The 16,962-nt window shown below is 37.1% G+C and overlaps 1 protein-coding gene across 3 annotated transcripts in view; it reads left to right on the forward strand.

Annotated features, from left to right (window-relative positions):
- Nucleotides 1-16,962, forward strand: part of ARMC3 (armadillo repeat containing 3) — a 60,107-nt gene that overhangs the window by 2,362 nt on the left and 40,783 nt on the right. Inside the window, exons 2-5 of one of the 3 annotated variants that reach the window (XM_018075711.2) lie at nucleotides 2,450-2,493; nucleotides 3,192-3,278; nucleotides 7,256-7,304; nucleotides 16,105-16,222. In XM_018075711.2, coding sequence (XP_017931200.1) covers nucleotides 7,257-7,304; nucleotides 16,105-16,222 — 166 coding nt within the window. In that variant the 5' untranslated portion in view covers nucleotides 2,450-2,493; nucleotides 3,192-3,278; nucleotide 7,256. The remainder of the gene's footprint in view (nucleotides 1-2,449; nucleotides 2,494-3,191; nucleotides 3,279-7,255; nucleotides 7,305-16,104; nucleotides 16,223-16,962) is intronic. The other 2 variants (XM_018075712.2, XM_018075710.2) reach the window with 2 other exon arrangements.

The following is a 16,962-nucleotide window of genomic DNA, read 5'->3' on the forward strand; positions in this document are numbered from 1 at the left end:
TGAGAAAGATTTAACAGTCACAGAGGGACTCTGAGACAAGAAATATAAATGTCTGGAAAAGCTATATGGAAAAAATAATTAAGCTGGCTTAGAAAGGTGATAAATCAGGGTGTACAGTGAGTTATAAAAGAAGTATAAAAGATCAAGTCAGGGCACCTCTTACCTAAACTTGTAATACAAGAATGAGAGGTTGAATTGAATAACACATTTAAACTATTTACATATTTTTTAAATCTAAAGCGTAGTTCCTTGTACGGTGTCCTTGACAATTGGACCTGTGCTGTAGCATTTCAGACTAAGAAAGAAGAGTGAAAGGATTAAGTGTTCATGTGGACAGTAAAAATAGCTACTATTGTTAGGAAGAACATAAAAAGTTTAGAAAATCTAAACCTTGGTAATTTAGGGAAATAGAAACCCTGTAACAAATGGAGGAAATCTGACTTTTGGGATAGTTTCAAGGAATTATCAGCATTTGGCTGTTGCCATTCTGGAGGCTGGATACTGATCATCCATGGAAGACTGTTCTTATTCATAGAAGGAGCTTTCTTGTGCTGAGACCTCTTAGTTATTGTGTGATTTGGAAAGAATGCTATCATGTCCTTTAATTCCTATTAATTTTTTTTAATGAACAATCATACGTCATCTTTTACACCGTACAAATTGGAAAATACATTCTGCCTCTACAGCTTAGGATTTCAACATGATTGGAACACTCCTGACTCTTGCTAGGTGTACCAAGCTGTTCACTTTCAGAAAACAGTGAACTATGGCCCTTGGGCAGTATGGAAAAACTATCTATCAATCTGAGGCTGTACATGACTCATGAGTCAAATTTTTTAGTGCAAATTTAGCATATTTTCACAGCATCAGATTGTAGAATCAAATAGCTGAGAAGCTTGGCTTTTGTTAAAAACCTTAGCATCTATCCTTGGGCTTTTGAAAGTAACACTCAGCTGAATGTTAATGTGATATCAGAATGCAAATAAGAAGTGTAATTGTATCTTAAAAGTTCTGAGATTTTAAATAAATAATTGTATTATCTTTTAACTTGCCTAAAATCACCACCTTTTCTCTCTCATAGCTATTTTCTCAACCTGGCATCTAACTACAAATTTATTTTGGTTTTAAGACTTTGTCTGCAGGGTACTCCACTCTGCATCTCTCAGTATTTTTAATGATTCTTTCATTTTCTGTGTGTATAACATGAAAATGCATAGATCATTGGAAAAAATTGGAATCTTTAAAGGAACTCTCAGAATGATCAGAGTACATTTAGTCTTTTTTTTTTTTTCCTGCAATGGGATGAACTTTGTCCAGTTGAATCAAAATATTGTCTTGTATCTAGGATCACACTCTAGGTAAGTTTGGTTAGTTAATGTCTCTTGCATGGTAGCTAAATCTTGACCTAATCCTCACAGCATCATAGAATGAGTCAAGTTGGAATGACCACAGGGGGTCATCTGGTCCAACCTCCCTGCTCAAGCAGGGTTATCCCAGAGCACATTGCACAGGATTGTGTACAGATGGTTCTTTAATCTCTCCAGTGAAGAGCAGTCCACAACGTCTCTGGACAATCTGTTCTGGTGTGTGGTCACCTGCACAGTAAACAAGTTCTTCCTCATGTTCAGGTGGAACTTCCTGATCATTTTTTGCCTAATACACACACTGGACAAATTCAAAGGTCTTGACTTAATTGGTCTCTCATGTATATATATGTTTCATATGCCATATATATATATATATATATATATATGTTCAGGAACTGAATATTAAATTGAATCTGCCATCTCTTTTTAACTCTCTTCTTCTGTGAAGCCAAGTTTTTTAGTAGTGTTTTAATGCTTTCGCCGTCTCTACAACATGGCAAAGAGAGTCTGTTGATCCATACTTAGGGAGTTGGACAGAAAAAAGATGGAAGAAGAATGTGGGAGAAAGAAAGGAGTTTCAAGATCATTCCACATTGTTCTCTTAATTAAGACAGAGCTGTCTGAGAATGATGATGAGTATATTTAAGATGGCATACAAAGGACATACTAGTTTATGGACTCAAAAAAGGAGTGAGATTGTCTGCTGATGATATGATTACATTGGAAGGCAGCAGAACTAAAGTGTCCATACAGAAATCAATTGAAATAATCAATGACAATGACCCATTTATAAGGCAATTTCCACTGTTATCACAAAAAAAATAGCTTCTATGAGACAAAACTAAACAGCCAAACTTCAATTGAACTAGCTCGACTAAATTGATATGTAATTGTTACTTGGAAGGCAAAAAGAATCTCGTGCATCATTTTTGTGAAGAACCTGAAAATCGTGGCCAAGTTGTAGTAACACAGCTTCAGATTGTCTTAAAGTATAGGACAGTTAATCTGAAAAGTGGATCATGTAATAAATAACTTGTTAGAAACTATTCTTAAATCCTTCTCTTTGCACTGCTTTTCCACAGGGGTAATTGCTCTCAGAAGAGACCTTTGATTCCTTGACTAAGAGGTAAGTTCCACAGCTGGCTGTACCTTTGACCTGTTCCTGTTCTTTGTCTCAGGTCTCACAGTATGTGCAGAGTTCTAGGTTTTTGTGTCTGTTATTTAAGGATTTAAAACAGAAAGAAGCAAATGGAACAGGTAGTGCTTTCTAAATGCATTGTCTGACTTAAAACCATAATATATTATGGTCTTGAAGTGTATGCAACAGGACTCTGATAATACAGATATATACTCCATACTGTAAAGGAAGATTATAAGATTTCAGTATTTCAAACAGAAAAACAACCAGAAGACTTTCCTCATATTTCAAAGTGTGGTTTATAGATTCTTTTCTTGTTGAAGCTCACTTACTAGCCATCATCTTGTGTTTAAAAAAAAAAGTGTAGTGGCTAGAAATAAGTGCATATCTCAAATTTGAATCTAAGAAACTATTCACACTGAGCAGAGAGGTTCTTATAGCAAGACAATAAAATGAAGTAAGTACAGAGATCATGGCCGTAATTATCTTACGATCTAGTACTTGGAATCTGCTCCTCTAAGCAGGCATCTGCAGCAACTCTCAAAAACTAAATAAATTGTCCTTATTTTATTTGACATGATAGAGATGCCAGTTCCTGATATAATAGTCAAGAGGTTAGAGGGTTCCACTTCTGAACTAAAAAATCTGTATTTCTGAACTTCCTCAAAATCCTTTTCCACTTACAGGCAAAATGTTCTGGTTATAGAGATGTTACTGGAGATGAGCCTGTTCCTTCAACCACTTTAAGAAAGACAAGGTGGCTGTGTTTTGGGGTATGTCTAGTTCTGCTAATGGTTAGTCTGCTGCAGTAGTATCTGTTAGATCCAGCCTGGCATGTGGATTTATGTGGAGAAACGGGGTAATAAGCTTAGCTCACACATTTCAGATATCAGTATAAATGTAAATATATGAACCAACAACTCTAGACTTTGGTTTTGGTCCAAGAAAAAAATAGTTATTTTTAAGGTGTGGTTCCATTTTAGATACCTACTTAGGATGAATTTGCCATAAGAGGTATTCAGTATGTTGACTAGATCTCCATCAGTCATCAAGGACAGTGACTAACTTTAGTACTGATGCCTAATATAGTTTAGTGGACACTACTAACAGTTTACAGATACTGATTCAACTTAAGATACACTGGAGCAGTTCTGGTCCTGTGGGAAAGCTGGAGATTCTAATGAAGTTTAGAGTGAGACAGGGAAGTACCTGCTGAGCTTAGGCATTGAGAATAGCCAGAGCTGAGGGAGAGTGTTGAGGATTGTGGGTTTAGAATGAGGATTTAGGTAGAGCTAATGACTGTCCTGCTGGCTGAGAGAAAACACCCGATTAGACCACTGCTCTGAAACTGGGTTGGAGGGAGGTAAAGCAGGCTAGTTTATCTGTCATTGATAGCAATAAATTCCAGGTGAAGGACAGAAAGTAGCATAGAATGATAACTTCATAGATTGCTTGACTATGCATTGCCTGCATCTGTTAGGTCAAAGTACTTTATTACTTCTAGCTCTACATGATTTACAACAATCAACTCTTTAATCTCAAAAAACATATGTGGAAAAAGTATGCTTCTATGATTCTAGAAACGTGCAAGACATGAAGTAGAGGATATTACTCAAATGAGAATATTCTTTATTTTGTCTTTAAGATTTAGAAATATAGAATTGGTTAGGTTGGAAAAGATCTTTAAGATAATTGACTCCAACTCTTAACCTAACACTGCCACGCCCACCACTAAAACATGTCCCTAAGCGTCACATCTACATGTTTTTTAAATACCTCCATAGTTAGTGACTGAAGCTCTTCCCTGGGAAGCCTGCTCCAATGCTTGACAACCCTTTTGGTGAAGAATTTTTTCCTAATATCCAATCTAAATCACCCTTGGTATAGCTTGAGGTAATTTCCTCTTGTCCTATTGCTTGTTACCTAGAAGAAGAGACCGACCCCCAACTCACTACACCCTCCTTTCAGGTAGTTGTAGAGAGCAATAAGGTCTCCCTTGATTCTCCTCTTCTTCAGTTTAAACAACCCCAGCTCCCTCAGCTGCTCCTCATCAGACTTGTGCTCCAGACTCTTCACCAGCTTCATTTCCCTTCCCAGGACACGCTCCAGCACCTCAATGTCCTTCTTGTAGTGAGGGGCCCAAAACTGAAGCCAGGATTCAGGGTGCAGCTTCAGCAGTGCCCAGTACAGGGGCACAATCATTTCCCTGGTCCTGCTGGCCCCACTATTGCTGATACAGGCCAGGATGCCACTGGCCTCCTTGGCCCCTGGGCACTGCTGGCTCATGTTCAGCTGCTGTTGCTTTTCTGCTGGGCAGCTTTCCAGCCACTCTTCCCCCAGCCTGTAGAGTTGCACAGGGTTGTTGTGACCCAAGGGCAGGACCTGGCACTTGGCTTTGTTGAACCTCCTACCATTGGCCTCTTCCCATAATCCAGCCTGTCCCAATCTCTCTGCAGAGCCTTTCTACCTTCCAGTAGATCAACAGTCCCACCCAACTTGGTGTATCTGTACTGTAAACCTGCTGAGAAAAAGACAACATGCAGCTATCATGGACAGAAAGGGATTTGAATAAAGAAATTCTTTTATAGTTCAGTAGCCTTTCAATACCTGTACACATTGATTGGCTGTGATAATGAAAATTAAATGCAGAAGACATATTTTTAATTATCAGTAAGCCAAAGAATTCCAAGTACATCATTCCCTCAAATCAGAGAGTGATCACTGAGATCTTTATGGGAACAAAGATCATACCAACATTTGATGGCAGAATGCATTGAAATCCAGACTAGTACCTGCTGCAAAGAAACAGACTGAGGGGCATAACCCACAGTATAGTAGTTGTGCTGGTCTCTCTGCTTATTGCTATAGGTCATACTGCTTTTTTAAAGTTAAAGGAACTAAATATTTTGAAACTAAGAAAAATGTAGAAGTTTCTTAAAAATATGCTCAGAAGTTGGATGTATTTATACAGAATGAAGATGTACTTGCAATTAAATGCTTTAGTTATTTTTGTTCTTGAAATATTTATAATTTGAATCTGAGAGCATTAATTATACAACATTATAAATACTTTTACATTAATTAACTTTTTAAATTGTTTGGTTTAAACCTAATTAAACTCATTCAGAATTAAAATTGCCTCATGACTTTAGCTTAATTTATACCTGAAATGAATCGAGCTGAACTGAATAATTCTAAATAAGAGTCCATATCTCCATACCAGGATTTAGCACAATTTAAATAACCCAGATTTCCTGAATGTCCTTGTAAATCTGATTCTTGTATGTGTGCAGGATTCTTACTTTCTACAGTGACTGCATAAATCAGAAGGTAGTATGTCCATCATGTTTGTTGAATATACTGTCAGTAATTTGTCCTTATGCTTTTTCTTATGTAAGTTAATTTCTCTCTAGCCAAAGCTGCATTTTCTGAAACACTGAATTTGTGTGTGTGTGCTCATATGTGTGTATGTACAGATGCACAAGGGTAAAGCAGATTGGAGCTGAAGAATCTTTGATTGTGTGGATTTTCCTCTCAAAACTGTAATTAGTGACCTGCCTTTGAAGTTTTAAACTTCAGATCCATTTTTAGGATGTGATTATGAACTGGTTTCACTACTGCTATGTTACAGTTTATTTGTAGAGACCACTAGAGGAAAAATACCTGGAAAAAAATCAGAGGATTCAAGAAGAGCTCTAAATTTTTGTTGGACACAACAAACAATAGCCTTGACTTTTGTGACCAGCCAGGCTACAGCTCATATTGCACTAAAAAATAATCTCTTATACCACAGGGAAGCTGTCAGGATAGTCCTGGCTGAGGGTGAATGTGTGGTTTTACTTTGAGAACCAACAGAGGAGTTAACAAGGGGTGCTAACAGTGCACATTTCACTTTTACACAGTGTTAAAACAAACTGAAGTTTGGCATAACTTGGGTTATGTTCTATGCATGGTTAGTGCTAGTGGCTCATGTTGCCCTTTACTTTTGCCTGTACCTTAACTGGAAGGCTCTCCTGAAGTTTTTAAAGCCACACAAAATTAGGTCCACATGAGGTATTACATCCATGTGCTTCAGAAGCTACTATTAGATGCAGTTGAGGAGGTCTTCCTGGTTCATGTGCACATGTGCTAATGCCAGAAAAAAAAAAAGGCAGAAGACAAAAGCTAGACTTGGTGAAAATGGATGTAACTTTTTTAAATCAGTGAAATTTGTACTGTAAAGAACTGTTTCTTAATACCTGCAGACCTGATTTTTGTCTTTTGTGAAATATTAACAGAGAATTCAAATTGTATTTGAACCATGTTTTTGGGGTAGAACTTATTTGTACATTCTACATTTGTATGGAATGTTTGCTAACACAGAATGTGTAGACAAACATGGGGAAATACCCTAAAAGGACTTTCAAGTTCATATATGATTTATAGATGCAAATAAAACTAACTTAGAGAAAAGGATGTTCTATGTATTTGTACCACAGTACAACTTGAGCCTGTGATGTCTCAGACCTTTCTTTTGATCTATGTATTTTGTTGACAGATGTATTTTACCAAATGTGTTCAAGTATTAGAAAAAAGGACAAATTTTGTATAGAAACTACTATGTCAAAGAAATCTTCAGACTAATTAGGTGGGGTCAAATGAATGAGAAAATCTGTCTTAGAAGCTTTTCTAAATCAATGGTAAACTGGTTCCTAAAACACAGAAGGGAATTTGTTTGTCTGCTTTTATTTGTTTGTTTGTTTGTTTTTAGAATGGGTAAAAAAGTAAAGAAGGAAGCAGAGCCTCCACCCAAGGATGTGGTAAGTTTATAAACTGCTATGTGCTATAAAATAAACATTGCACAGTTACAGGCCCAGTACAGTCCTTATGTAGTTCCTTATTCTCCTAACTTACCCACATTATTCTAAAAATGGCTTTTAAAGATGACTCTGTTTCTGCTTTTCTTGGACAGCATACAAACCAGAGTGACTGGGCATGTGTAGTTCTTTGTAGAGATTGTTGTCTTTGGCAGGCTTTGCAAACAGTAATGTATGAAACAATCCAGGCTTCTTTTTATTTAAGAACAGTGTTAGCTTTCTCTTTGTAAAAATCAAAGGAGAAAGGAGAAGAGCAACCTGAAATCTGCCTGTCTTTTCAACTGTGAAGACATTCTCTTTCTTTAAGGGTGAAAGAGTTAAGAGTTAACTGCAGACGGATCTGCAGTTTTATACAAATACAAAATTTGACAGATATTTTGAATGCTAGTATTATATACTCTGGATCTTTTGCAAAGATACACAGTCTTTTTGGTATCATTGGAAGTACAAGAGCTGAAGCTAAATATAGAATCATGGTGATAACGTGACTATTTTTCAAAAGGTGGAGGTTAAGGATCTGACACAAGCACACTTTTCAAGGGTTTCTATAAGTTCACAAGGTACAAAGAAACCCCCCAAAAGATAGATATGCAAAATACAGGAAATTTTAAAGCTTAAATGTTTTATTCAGAAAGAAGTAGAGGAAATACAGAAACCTTGAAAATAGTATAATATAAATTCTGTGCCAGATAATAACCAAATTAATGAAAATAGGGACCTCAATGAGTTCCACAGAGGAACATGAAACTAAATGCAAAGTTCAGTACACTGTTTTAAAAAAACAATGGGTTTGTCTGTAAAGAGTGGTAGTACTGCAAGAGCTTTTTCAAAGCTCATAGATCATAGACAAGTTGATCAGCAAAAACTACATTACAATTTTAAAATTAAATAAGCATAAATAATTTTGACTAAGTAATATCCAATAGCCATGATGCTGCTGAGGCATAGGAATTGATACCAGGTTTGGCCCAACTGTTATGTGGAAAGGTGAATATTACAAATGTAATTCATAAGCTCCAATCAATAACAAATCCTTATGAAAAGAGATGACATAAAACTTCAACATAACCTGGGTCTGTATAAAAAAACCAGGAGGAGTCACAAAGACAGTGAATGTGGATAAGACTAATTAAAACAGGCCTGAAGAGTAAAACTAAGTATCTTTACAGTCTAAGAAAAAATTCGAAAGGCATGACAGTACATTTAAGCCATACAGATAAGCTAAAGTAATAAAAGTTGACCTTTTCAGTAAATAGCTAAAATCAGTAGATGCAGCACTACAATTTCTGTATCCAAAACATACCATTAGATTTTCTGGAGAAAACTGTGATACAGCCTAGTAGGTACTACAATAGGCTGTGAATAATGTCAGAAAAGATATTCAATAATTGAAAAAATCCAACTTAGAGAAGAAGTTGATAAAACTATCAAAAAGGAAAGAACTGGAAAGAGTGAATTCCAGATGGCATCTGAAGCTTTTGGCTTAGTTTTTCCCCTTATTATACTTCAGGTTAGCATATCTCTTCTATCAGTCCTAACAGGAGAAAAAAACCTGAATGTTGCATAGCAAAACAGTATTAAACATGAAAATAGATAATTGATTAATTGTAACTATCAACCAAGAAAATCTTATAGCTATGAGAATGTTGTTAATAATGATTGTGTAAAATCAAATCTCAAAACTTGAAATTTCACCTGAATATTTCAGGTGGCAGGAAATGAGATGCAGACAAAATAAAAAGACGTATTAGCCATTATCTTCTGATTGATAATCTGTTTATGAAAATGTCAAGTCTAAGAAAAGAAGCCTTGAGATAATGTAGGCAGGCTTATAAAGAGGGCCTTTGTGCACATGGAATGCTCTGAGAATATATGGTACTGCAGATGACCACTAATTTTTTATAGATTTCTAGGAACAGGTGGGAAACACATCTCTTAGCCTAGCCTCTGTTTCAGAAAATGTTCCTGAGGATTCTGTTTTCACAGCCTTGCATAATTTGTCTTTACTATTCTCTGTTATGAGAATTGGTCTCCTACAGGAAAAATATTGCTTTGAGCCTCTATCTCTATATGAATGACCTAAGTCAGTAATTCAGGCAGATAAAATACTTGACACAGATTGATAGGAACTTTTCATATGATGTCTAGATTAAGTTTGGTCCAGACAATATTACTATTTGATCATCAGGTAGGGCACAGACATTGAAAGGAGACCTAAGATTACCAGCAGAGAAAATACTGAGGCGCTGTCACTTAAAGAAAGCTATAGATACCTGAGTATTTTTGAAAATAGCTTCATTCACAACTCTGATGTTAACAAAAGGTGGAACGTATGAAGTGGCACAGTCAGCTCCTGAAATTGTCTCCACAGAAACCCCTTCTTTTGATTAATGCCTAAATATTAATTTGACTTGACTTTAGTAAGGCTTTCAATACTCTCATAACATCCTCGTAGGCAAGCTAGTGAAGTCTCGACGAGAAACAGTGTAAGTGAATTGAAAAGTAGCTGAACTGACAGGCTGAAAGCGTTGCAGCATGGGGTCCTGTTGGAGGGCAGGCACTCTTGTTGTGCTCCAGGGGTTGATCCTGGGGCTGATACTGTTTAACCTCTTCATTTGTGACCTGAATGATGGGACAGAGTGCACCCTCAGCAAGTTTGCAGGTGATACAAAATTGAGAGGAGTGATAGGCAGACCAGATGGTTGTGCAGCCGTTCAGAGGGACCTCAACAAACTAGAGAAATGGGAAATTGGGAATTTAATTAAGTTCAGTAAAGGGAAATGCCAAATCCTGCACCTGGGGGAAGAATATCCGGTACAGTCTGGGGGATGACCAGCTGGAAAGCAGCTTTACAGGAAAGGACCTGGTGATTCTGTTCTCGGTTCTGTGGTACAAGTGAGACAAAACCTTACTGGAACAAATCTGCCAAAGTCTTGGAGCATTTGTCATTTGACATTTGGGACTGTTCAGTCTTGAGAGAAGGCTTGGAGAGAGGGGTCTTGGCAGTGTCACCTGACAGGAAGAAGTAAAGAAATCAAGCCAGGCTCTTCTCAGTGGTGCCCAGTGGAAAGATGAGAGGCAATGGAAACAAACATAAATCCAGGAGGTTCCATTGAAACGTAAGAAAAAAAACCACCCTCTTTTACTGTAAGAATGATGGAACGTGGCACAGGTTGTCCAGAGAGCTTGTGGAGTCTCCATCTTTGGAGACACTCAAAGTCAGACTGTGTGCCAGCCCTGAGCTCCAGCTTTCCTTGCTCTGAACAGGGCAGTTGGATCAGATCAGGTCTCCAGAAGTGCCTTCTAACATCAACTGCTTGTGATTCAGTGGAATATTTTGGGTTTATATTGTTAAAACAGGAGATCAGGCAATCACAAAACTGAAACAATTAGCATGTCCAGGTATCTATTAACTCTGTTTTTCTAGGTAAAGGAAAAGGGATTAAGAATATCAAAGATATCAATAGTGCTTCTAAAAATTCTGTGAAAGGTGCGATGCTAAACCTGACCTTAAATCAAATTTAAGTGATTTTTAAAAAAACAATTACAGCATGATTAAACAATAAAATAATAGCAGATAAATGCATCTTTCATAAGGTGGGATTTGCATTCAAATGGAAAAACAAAAAAACCCTTGCCCTCCCAAATGAGTAGTAAAAGCACAATGTCACCCTGCATCAAAATATTTTGGGAGAGAACTAGCAAAGATACCAAATTAGGAGTAAAGCTTTTCCAAATTTACTAGATGCAAGAAACTTCTTAGAGGGACTTTATTAGGTGATTAAAGTCATGAAGGAAAAGCAAATTTTTTTTTTTTTTTTGTCAAAAGCCAAAGCACCAAAATAAATGTGATAAAATTGCCCAAATAGAAATAAATAGTATTTGCCCAGGTCTTGTGCTAAATGAAAAATAATTAAAATCTGAAAATGTGGTACTGCTACATGTAGTATTTAATATAGTGGAAAAATGAAGAGTAGAAAATTTCATTTTCTAAAAGAAATACATTAATAATTACAGGAACTTTCCATGCTGTGTTAATTGGTAGAAATAGTTCTGAAAAAAAACTTCAAACCAAACCCATGGATAAATATGATAATAATGGGGGAGAGTCAATACTGCTTATGTAAATTTTCATCTCTGAAATCTACTTGAATTCTTTGGAGGAGTTAGTGAGCAAGTGGATAATGGTGTTCAGATTGATACAGTTACTTAGCTTTTTCAAAAGTTTTTAGACCGAGCTTTTCACTCACATAAAGACAAAGAGGTAAAAATAATTTTCTCTCCTAGCAATAGTGTCGGGTTGTAAAACCGAAAGCAAAGGTGAGAAAACAGGTTCCTGTTCAGGTTTCATAACAGAGAGAGGTTGCCAGTGGAATGTCATGGACTTTTATTCTGCAACCTGTGTCATCCAGTCTTTCAGAATTAATTGATGTTTTCATGAAAATGGCAGCCAGATACAACATTTCAAATTCCAGAAATAAAAGGCAAAACACCATGTCACTAGCAAATGCATTATACATGCACATGTTAAATGCCATTAACAGTTTTGGTGTTTCCATTTCAAATGGAAACACAGTTCTGAACTGTAGAACAGAATGAACTAAGAAAGACAACAATAACAGACAGAGTGGCTTCTGTATTAGGAAAGATCAAAGGGGGTAGGTTTCTTCATCCCCAGAAGGAACAACTGTGAAGGGGAATATCATAGAAACTTAGAAAATTATGAATACACAGGGAAGACAAATGGGTGTAATTTATTTCATTGTTTCTTATGGTGAATGAACCGTGGAGGACAGACAAAATTATCAGGTGGTAGTTTTAAACAAAGAAGAGGCACAGTAATTTATATGACTGTTAAATTGTGGTACTTGTGTCTCAGAATATTAATGGTGATTAAAATACAGATGGCTTCAAAAATTATGTACCAAATTTTTTCTTGGACGTTTTGAACATGGAGGTAAACTCACTAGGCTCTCCAGTTCTCTAGGTTGCAGAGTGCTGGAGTCTGAGAGGGAATATAAGCAAAGTTTAATAGTCTGCTTGCCCACACCTGTTACAGGCCTTTTATCAGAGACAGGATGCTGGGCTAGATGGGTCTTTGGTCTGACTGGAAACATATTTTATATTACATTCAATTTCAACTAAATTAAGTTGATGGAAGCAAAAAAAACCACCACCCAAAATCAAACCCCAAATGCTCTGCAGTTTTTAATGGCTTTGAAGTCAAATGTACACAAAAATCAGAATCAAAGACATGTAGAAGTTTTTGAATTATAGCTTTCTTTTTCATTTAATTTGCTTTTTTCTTAATAAAAACTGAATGTTGGCAATGTTGCTTATAAACTAGTTAAATTTCTGTGTTTAATTCAAGGTTATTAATTCAGTCATATTATTCTAGCACATAATCTGTCCTGTATGTGCCATTACAGGAAGAATATACAATGAGGTATGAAGATTTAGAAGCAAGCCTTTATTTAAAAAAAAAAAAAGGTGGAACACTGGCTATGCAGGCATTATGATCAGCAAGAGTCCTAATCAGTTCTATGATAGTTTTGATGAACACAGAGCAATCACAGATTCACAGATTGGGTAAGGTTGGAAGGGACCACAGTGGGTCATCTGGTCCAACCTTGTCGCTCAAGCGGGGCCATCCTAGAGAAAACAGCACAGGATTGCATCCAGATGGTTCTTGAATATCTCTGGAGAGGGAGACTTCCCACCCTCTCCAGGCGGTCTGTTCCAGTGCACTCTCACCTGCACAGTAAAGAAATTCTTTCTCAATCACTGACCTGCTCAGGCCTCTGACTGCTTAAGCATACATGGGTAGACATTAGATTAATTTCACTCTGCTCATGTGCAAACCTGTCATTAAATCCCAGGAATTTGCATTAAATTGTGGTTTCTACAATTTATTGTGAACATGAGATGCAGTGAAAATGGAGCGATGTAATAGTGACTTTGTTATTAGATCAATGTAAATAAATAACTGAGATTTAAAACCCTTATTTCATCTTTCATTTCTTATTGAGCTTCATCTGAAACCAATATTTGTGTTTATTTCTCTCTGGAAGACTAGCAGCCTTTACTAAAAATTGGGGTTTTATCCCATCACCAAGTATTTGTCCAGACTCTGGAGATGTGTTTGTGCTTAAATAATAGTACTTACCTGGAGGATCATGTTCGGTCCATGCAAAGACCCAAAGGTGCAGAAGTAGGGAAGTATGAAGGTGACTAAAAGAACTTTCAGTCACCTCTTAATTCTTCTGTATTCCCCTCATGTGGTTGAATGAGTGTTGCTGTGAATTTTTTTTGCCTCCTTACAATCCAAAAAGAAAATTCCTATAAAGAATTCCATAATTTTAAGCCCATCATAGAATCAACCAGGTTGGAAAAGACCTCTGAGGTCATCAAGTCCAACCCTTGATCCAACACCACCGTGGTTACTAGACCATGGCACTAAATTCCACATCCAGTCTCATCTTAAGAACCTCCAGGGATGGAGAATCCACCACCTCCCTGGGCAGCCCATTCCAATGCCTGATTTCTCTCTCTGTAAAAAATTTCTCCCTAAAATTTAACCTAAACCTCCCCTGGCACAGCTTAAGACCATGCCCTCTTGTCTTACTGATAGCTGCCTGGGAGAAGAGACCAACCCCCATCTGGCTACAACCTCCTTTCAGGGAGTTGTAGAGAGTGATGAGGTCTCCCCTGAGCCTCCCCTTCTCCAGCTGAACAACCCCACTCCCTCAGCCTCTCCTCAAGGACTGGTGCTCAAAGTCCCTTCATTCCAGCCTTCGTTTCCTATTCTCTGACCTGCTCCAGCAGTCAAATATCCTTCCTGAAACTGATGGGCCCTGAACTGGACACAGCACTCCAGGTGTGGCCTCACCAGTGCTGAGTACAGGGGAAGAATCACTTCCCTGGTCCTGCTGGCCACACTGTTCCTGATCCAGGCCAGGATGCCATTGGCCTTCTTGGCCACCTGGGCACACTGCTGGCTCATGTTCAGCTTCCTGTCAATCCAAACTCCCAGGTCCCTTTCTGCCTGGCTGCTCTCCAACCACTCTGTGCCCAGCCTGTAGCGCTGCAGGGGTTGTTGTGGCCAAAGTGCGGGACCCGGCACTTGGCCTTGTTGAACCTCATCCCATTGGAATCAGCCCAACTCTCCAGCCTGTCCAGGTCCCTCTGAAGAGCCTTCCTGCTCTTACATCATTAAGATGTAACTTGCACCACTATGCTATTACTTGATTTACTTCTTGTTGCTGAGTCATTATTAAGCAAAATGACTTGCAGTATAGTAAGCTGATTATATTTTTCCATGACTTGGCCCATGCCTCCAGCTTGTCACAGCAAGCACGAAGTATCTTCAGATTTTCAGACCTGATTGAAGCGAGGTAGATCAGTTAAGCACGTTAGGCAGGCAACCTCTTAATGAAATTTGTATGTTGAGCTTGCTGCCTGCTAAGTTGTGTGATCTGCCTCATGGAAGGTGATGAAATGAATTAGATTTTAAAACCTACTGAAAATATGAATTTGGAAGTCTTTGTACTAGTATCATATTTTGCCTTATTTTTGAGCAAGTCAGAAGAGTGAGAAGAAAAAAAGCCTCCTCTCTGTACATTTTTCTTCTAGCACACTCATAACTTTTAAGATTTACTCCATATAATTTACTTGCTTGACAAGCAATATGTGCCTCTGATGTAGCTATTAGGTTTTTTTAATGAAGTAAAACAAATAGTCAATGTTTGTAATTATATATGGTATAAATATATATTGTAACAATATTTTAAAATAATTTGTATATTGCTATCTCATATGATTAATCTGCTATATTTTAAAGATAAATACATTGATTCTGAGAGACAGCATGACTCCAGTATGTGATAGTTTCTGTATGTAACACAGATACTCTATAGTCCTGAAGTGTGAAGACATAAGACAGTTTTTCCGTACTGAAAAATTACTTTAAATCCAAACAAGCTTAAAACGTTTTAATTGGTAGGATTTTCAGAAATTGAATAGAGTCTTGTTAAGGAATGAAAGTCTTTTTTAGAAGATTCTCTTGCTCATGTGATGTTAGTCCTCAGAAGTCTGTTAAGAGTGTGAAAACTGTCTGATTTGCTGGAAGATTTCTTTCCATATGAGAGAACTCGGAAATAACAATGAACAGTTTGTATCATTTCTGGCTGGGTGAGCAGGGATTATATCTTGGAAATACTTCAGCTAGTGCAAGATCATAGTGAGCTGAACTGAGTTGACAAAGGCACAGGCAGTGTTCTTATATTATTTTTTTAAGCAACCACAAAGTGGTATTGCCACAGAGTAACCAAATCCTCTTCCTTGTACAACACCTAAGTTCGTGGTCTCTGTGTTACAGGTGCTCAAAAGAAACTTCTCATGTCTGGTTCCAAAGTTACAGAATGCTCTTACATGTGTAACAATTACTTAGTCTGTTACTTTCAAGACTTTCTAGATGTGCAGGGAAGTGTCAAGGTTTTCCCAAAATCTCCATATGGGATGAAATCCTGATTATATTTATTTGGAAGTCAGTTTTTAACAGTGTCTCCAATTGTTAAAAAATTGGATTTCTCCAAGTAAATAGCAACTTGTTAATATTTCTAATTCAGTCTAGATATCAAACAAGATTTTTTTTAAATTAAATATGGGAGTCTACTGCAGCATACAGAAAGAGTCGGTATAAATCAAACTTTTCCTTCCTTTTTTTTTGTTTGTTTGTTTGTAGTTCGATCCATTATTGATTGAAAGCAAAACACCAGAAACAGTTGTACTAATGCTTAGTTCTCCTGAAACGGAAGTTTTGACCAAAGCATGTGATGCTCTATATAAATTTGCTTCAAAAGGTTAGTATTTTTGCAATGAGCTTTGTTTTGCACGCTTAGATTTTGATAGTAGTTCACAATTTTTAGTTTCCTAGCACTGAAATCTTAATTTCTTCTCAAAGGTCTCTGTTGAGGTTTTGGGGGTTTTCTGAAATATTGATCCAACCCGTATTTGCAGTTATAAAGTAGTTTGCATGAAGCAGATTTTTATAATTTTGTTGTAGAATTTTATATTCACTGTTGAATAGAGCTTGTTTTAAATATAACGTAGATCTGGTTTTTTATGAGCAACAGACCTGCAATTGGGAAATAATTCTTTTTTTATGTCACAGTTTAAGACTTCTGTACCACTGTAGTTATTTTAAGGTTCAGTTTTTAATGAAAATAACTTTTTAGCTTGTTTCTGTTATTTTTGCATAAAGTTGTTGTGTCAGGATTTCTGTGACAGAAGATTTATTGGAGACTGCTCAACCTCCTTTATCAAGCTTATTCTGTCTGTTGGGAATCTAACAAGTCTCCAAGATACCAAATCTTCCAAAGGTTCCTGTATAATCTATAGCTAAGGATCATGTCCAAGGGACCGAGGACACAAGCATCTGTATAAGGCTCAATTTTATGTAGCAAGTAATTTCCTAAGCTGTCTCCTACTTACTCCATGCCAGTCACTCAAGTTGGTATATGCTGGTAGTATTCTTGGTCTGATTAATCTGGTTTAATTTTAATTTCCAGTAAATTTACATTTTCTTAAAAAATTGTGGGTT

Source organism: Manacus vitellinus, unplaced genomic scaffold (assembly GCF_001715985.3).
Source record: "Manacus vitellinus isolate BGI_N305 unplaced genomic scaffold, ASM171598v3 scaffold_3_pilon, whole genome shotgun sequence".
Classification (NCBI taxonomy): domain Eukaryota; kingdom Metazoa; phylum Chordata; class Aves; order Passeriformes; family Pipridae; genus Manacus; species Manacus vitellinus.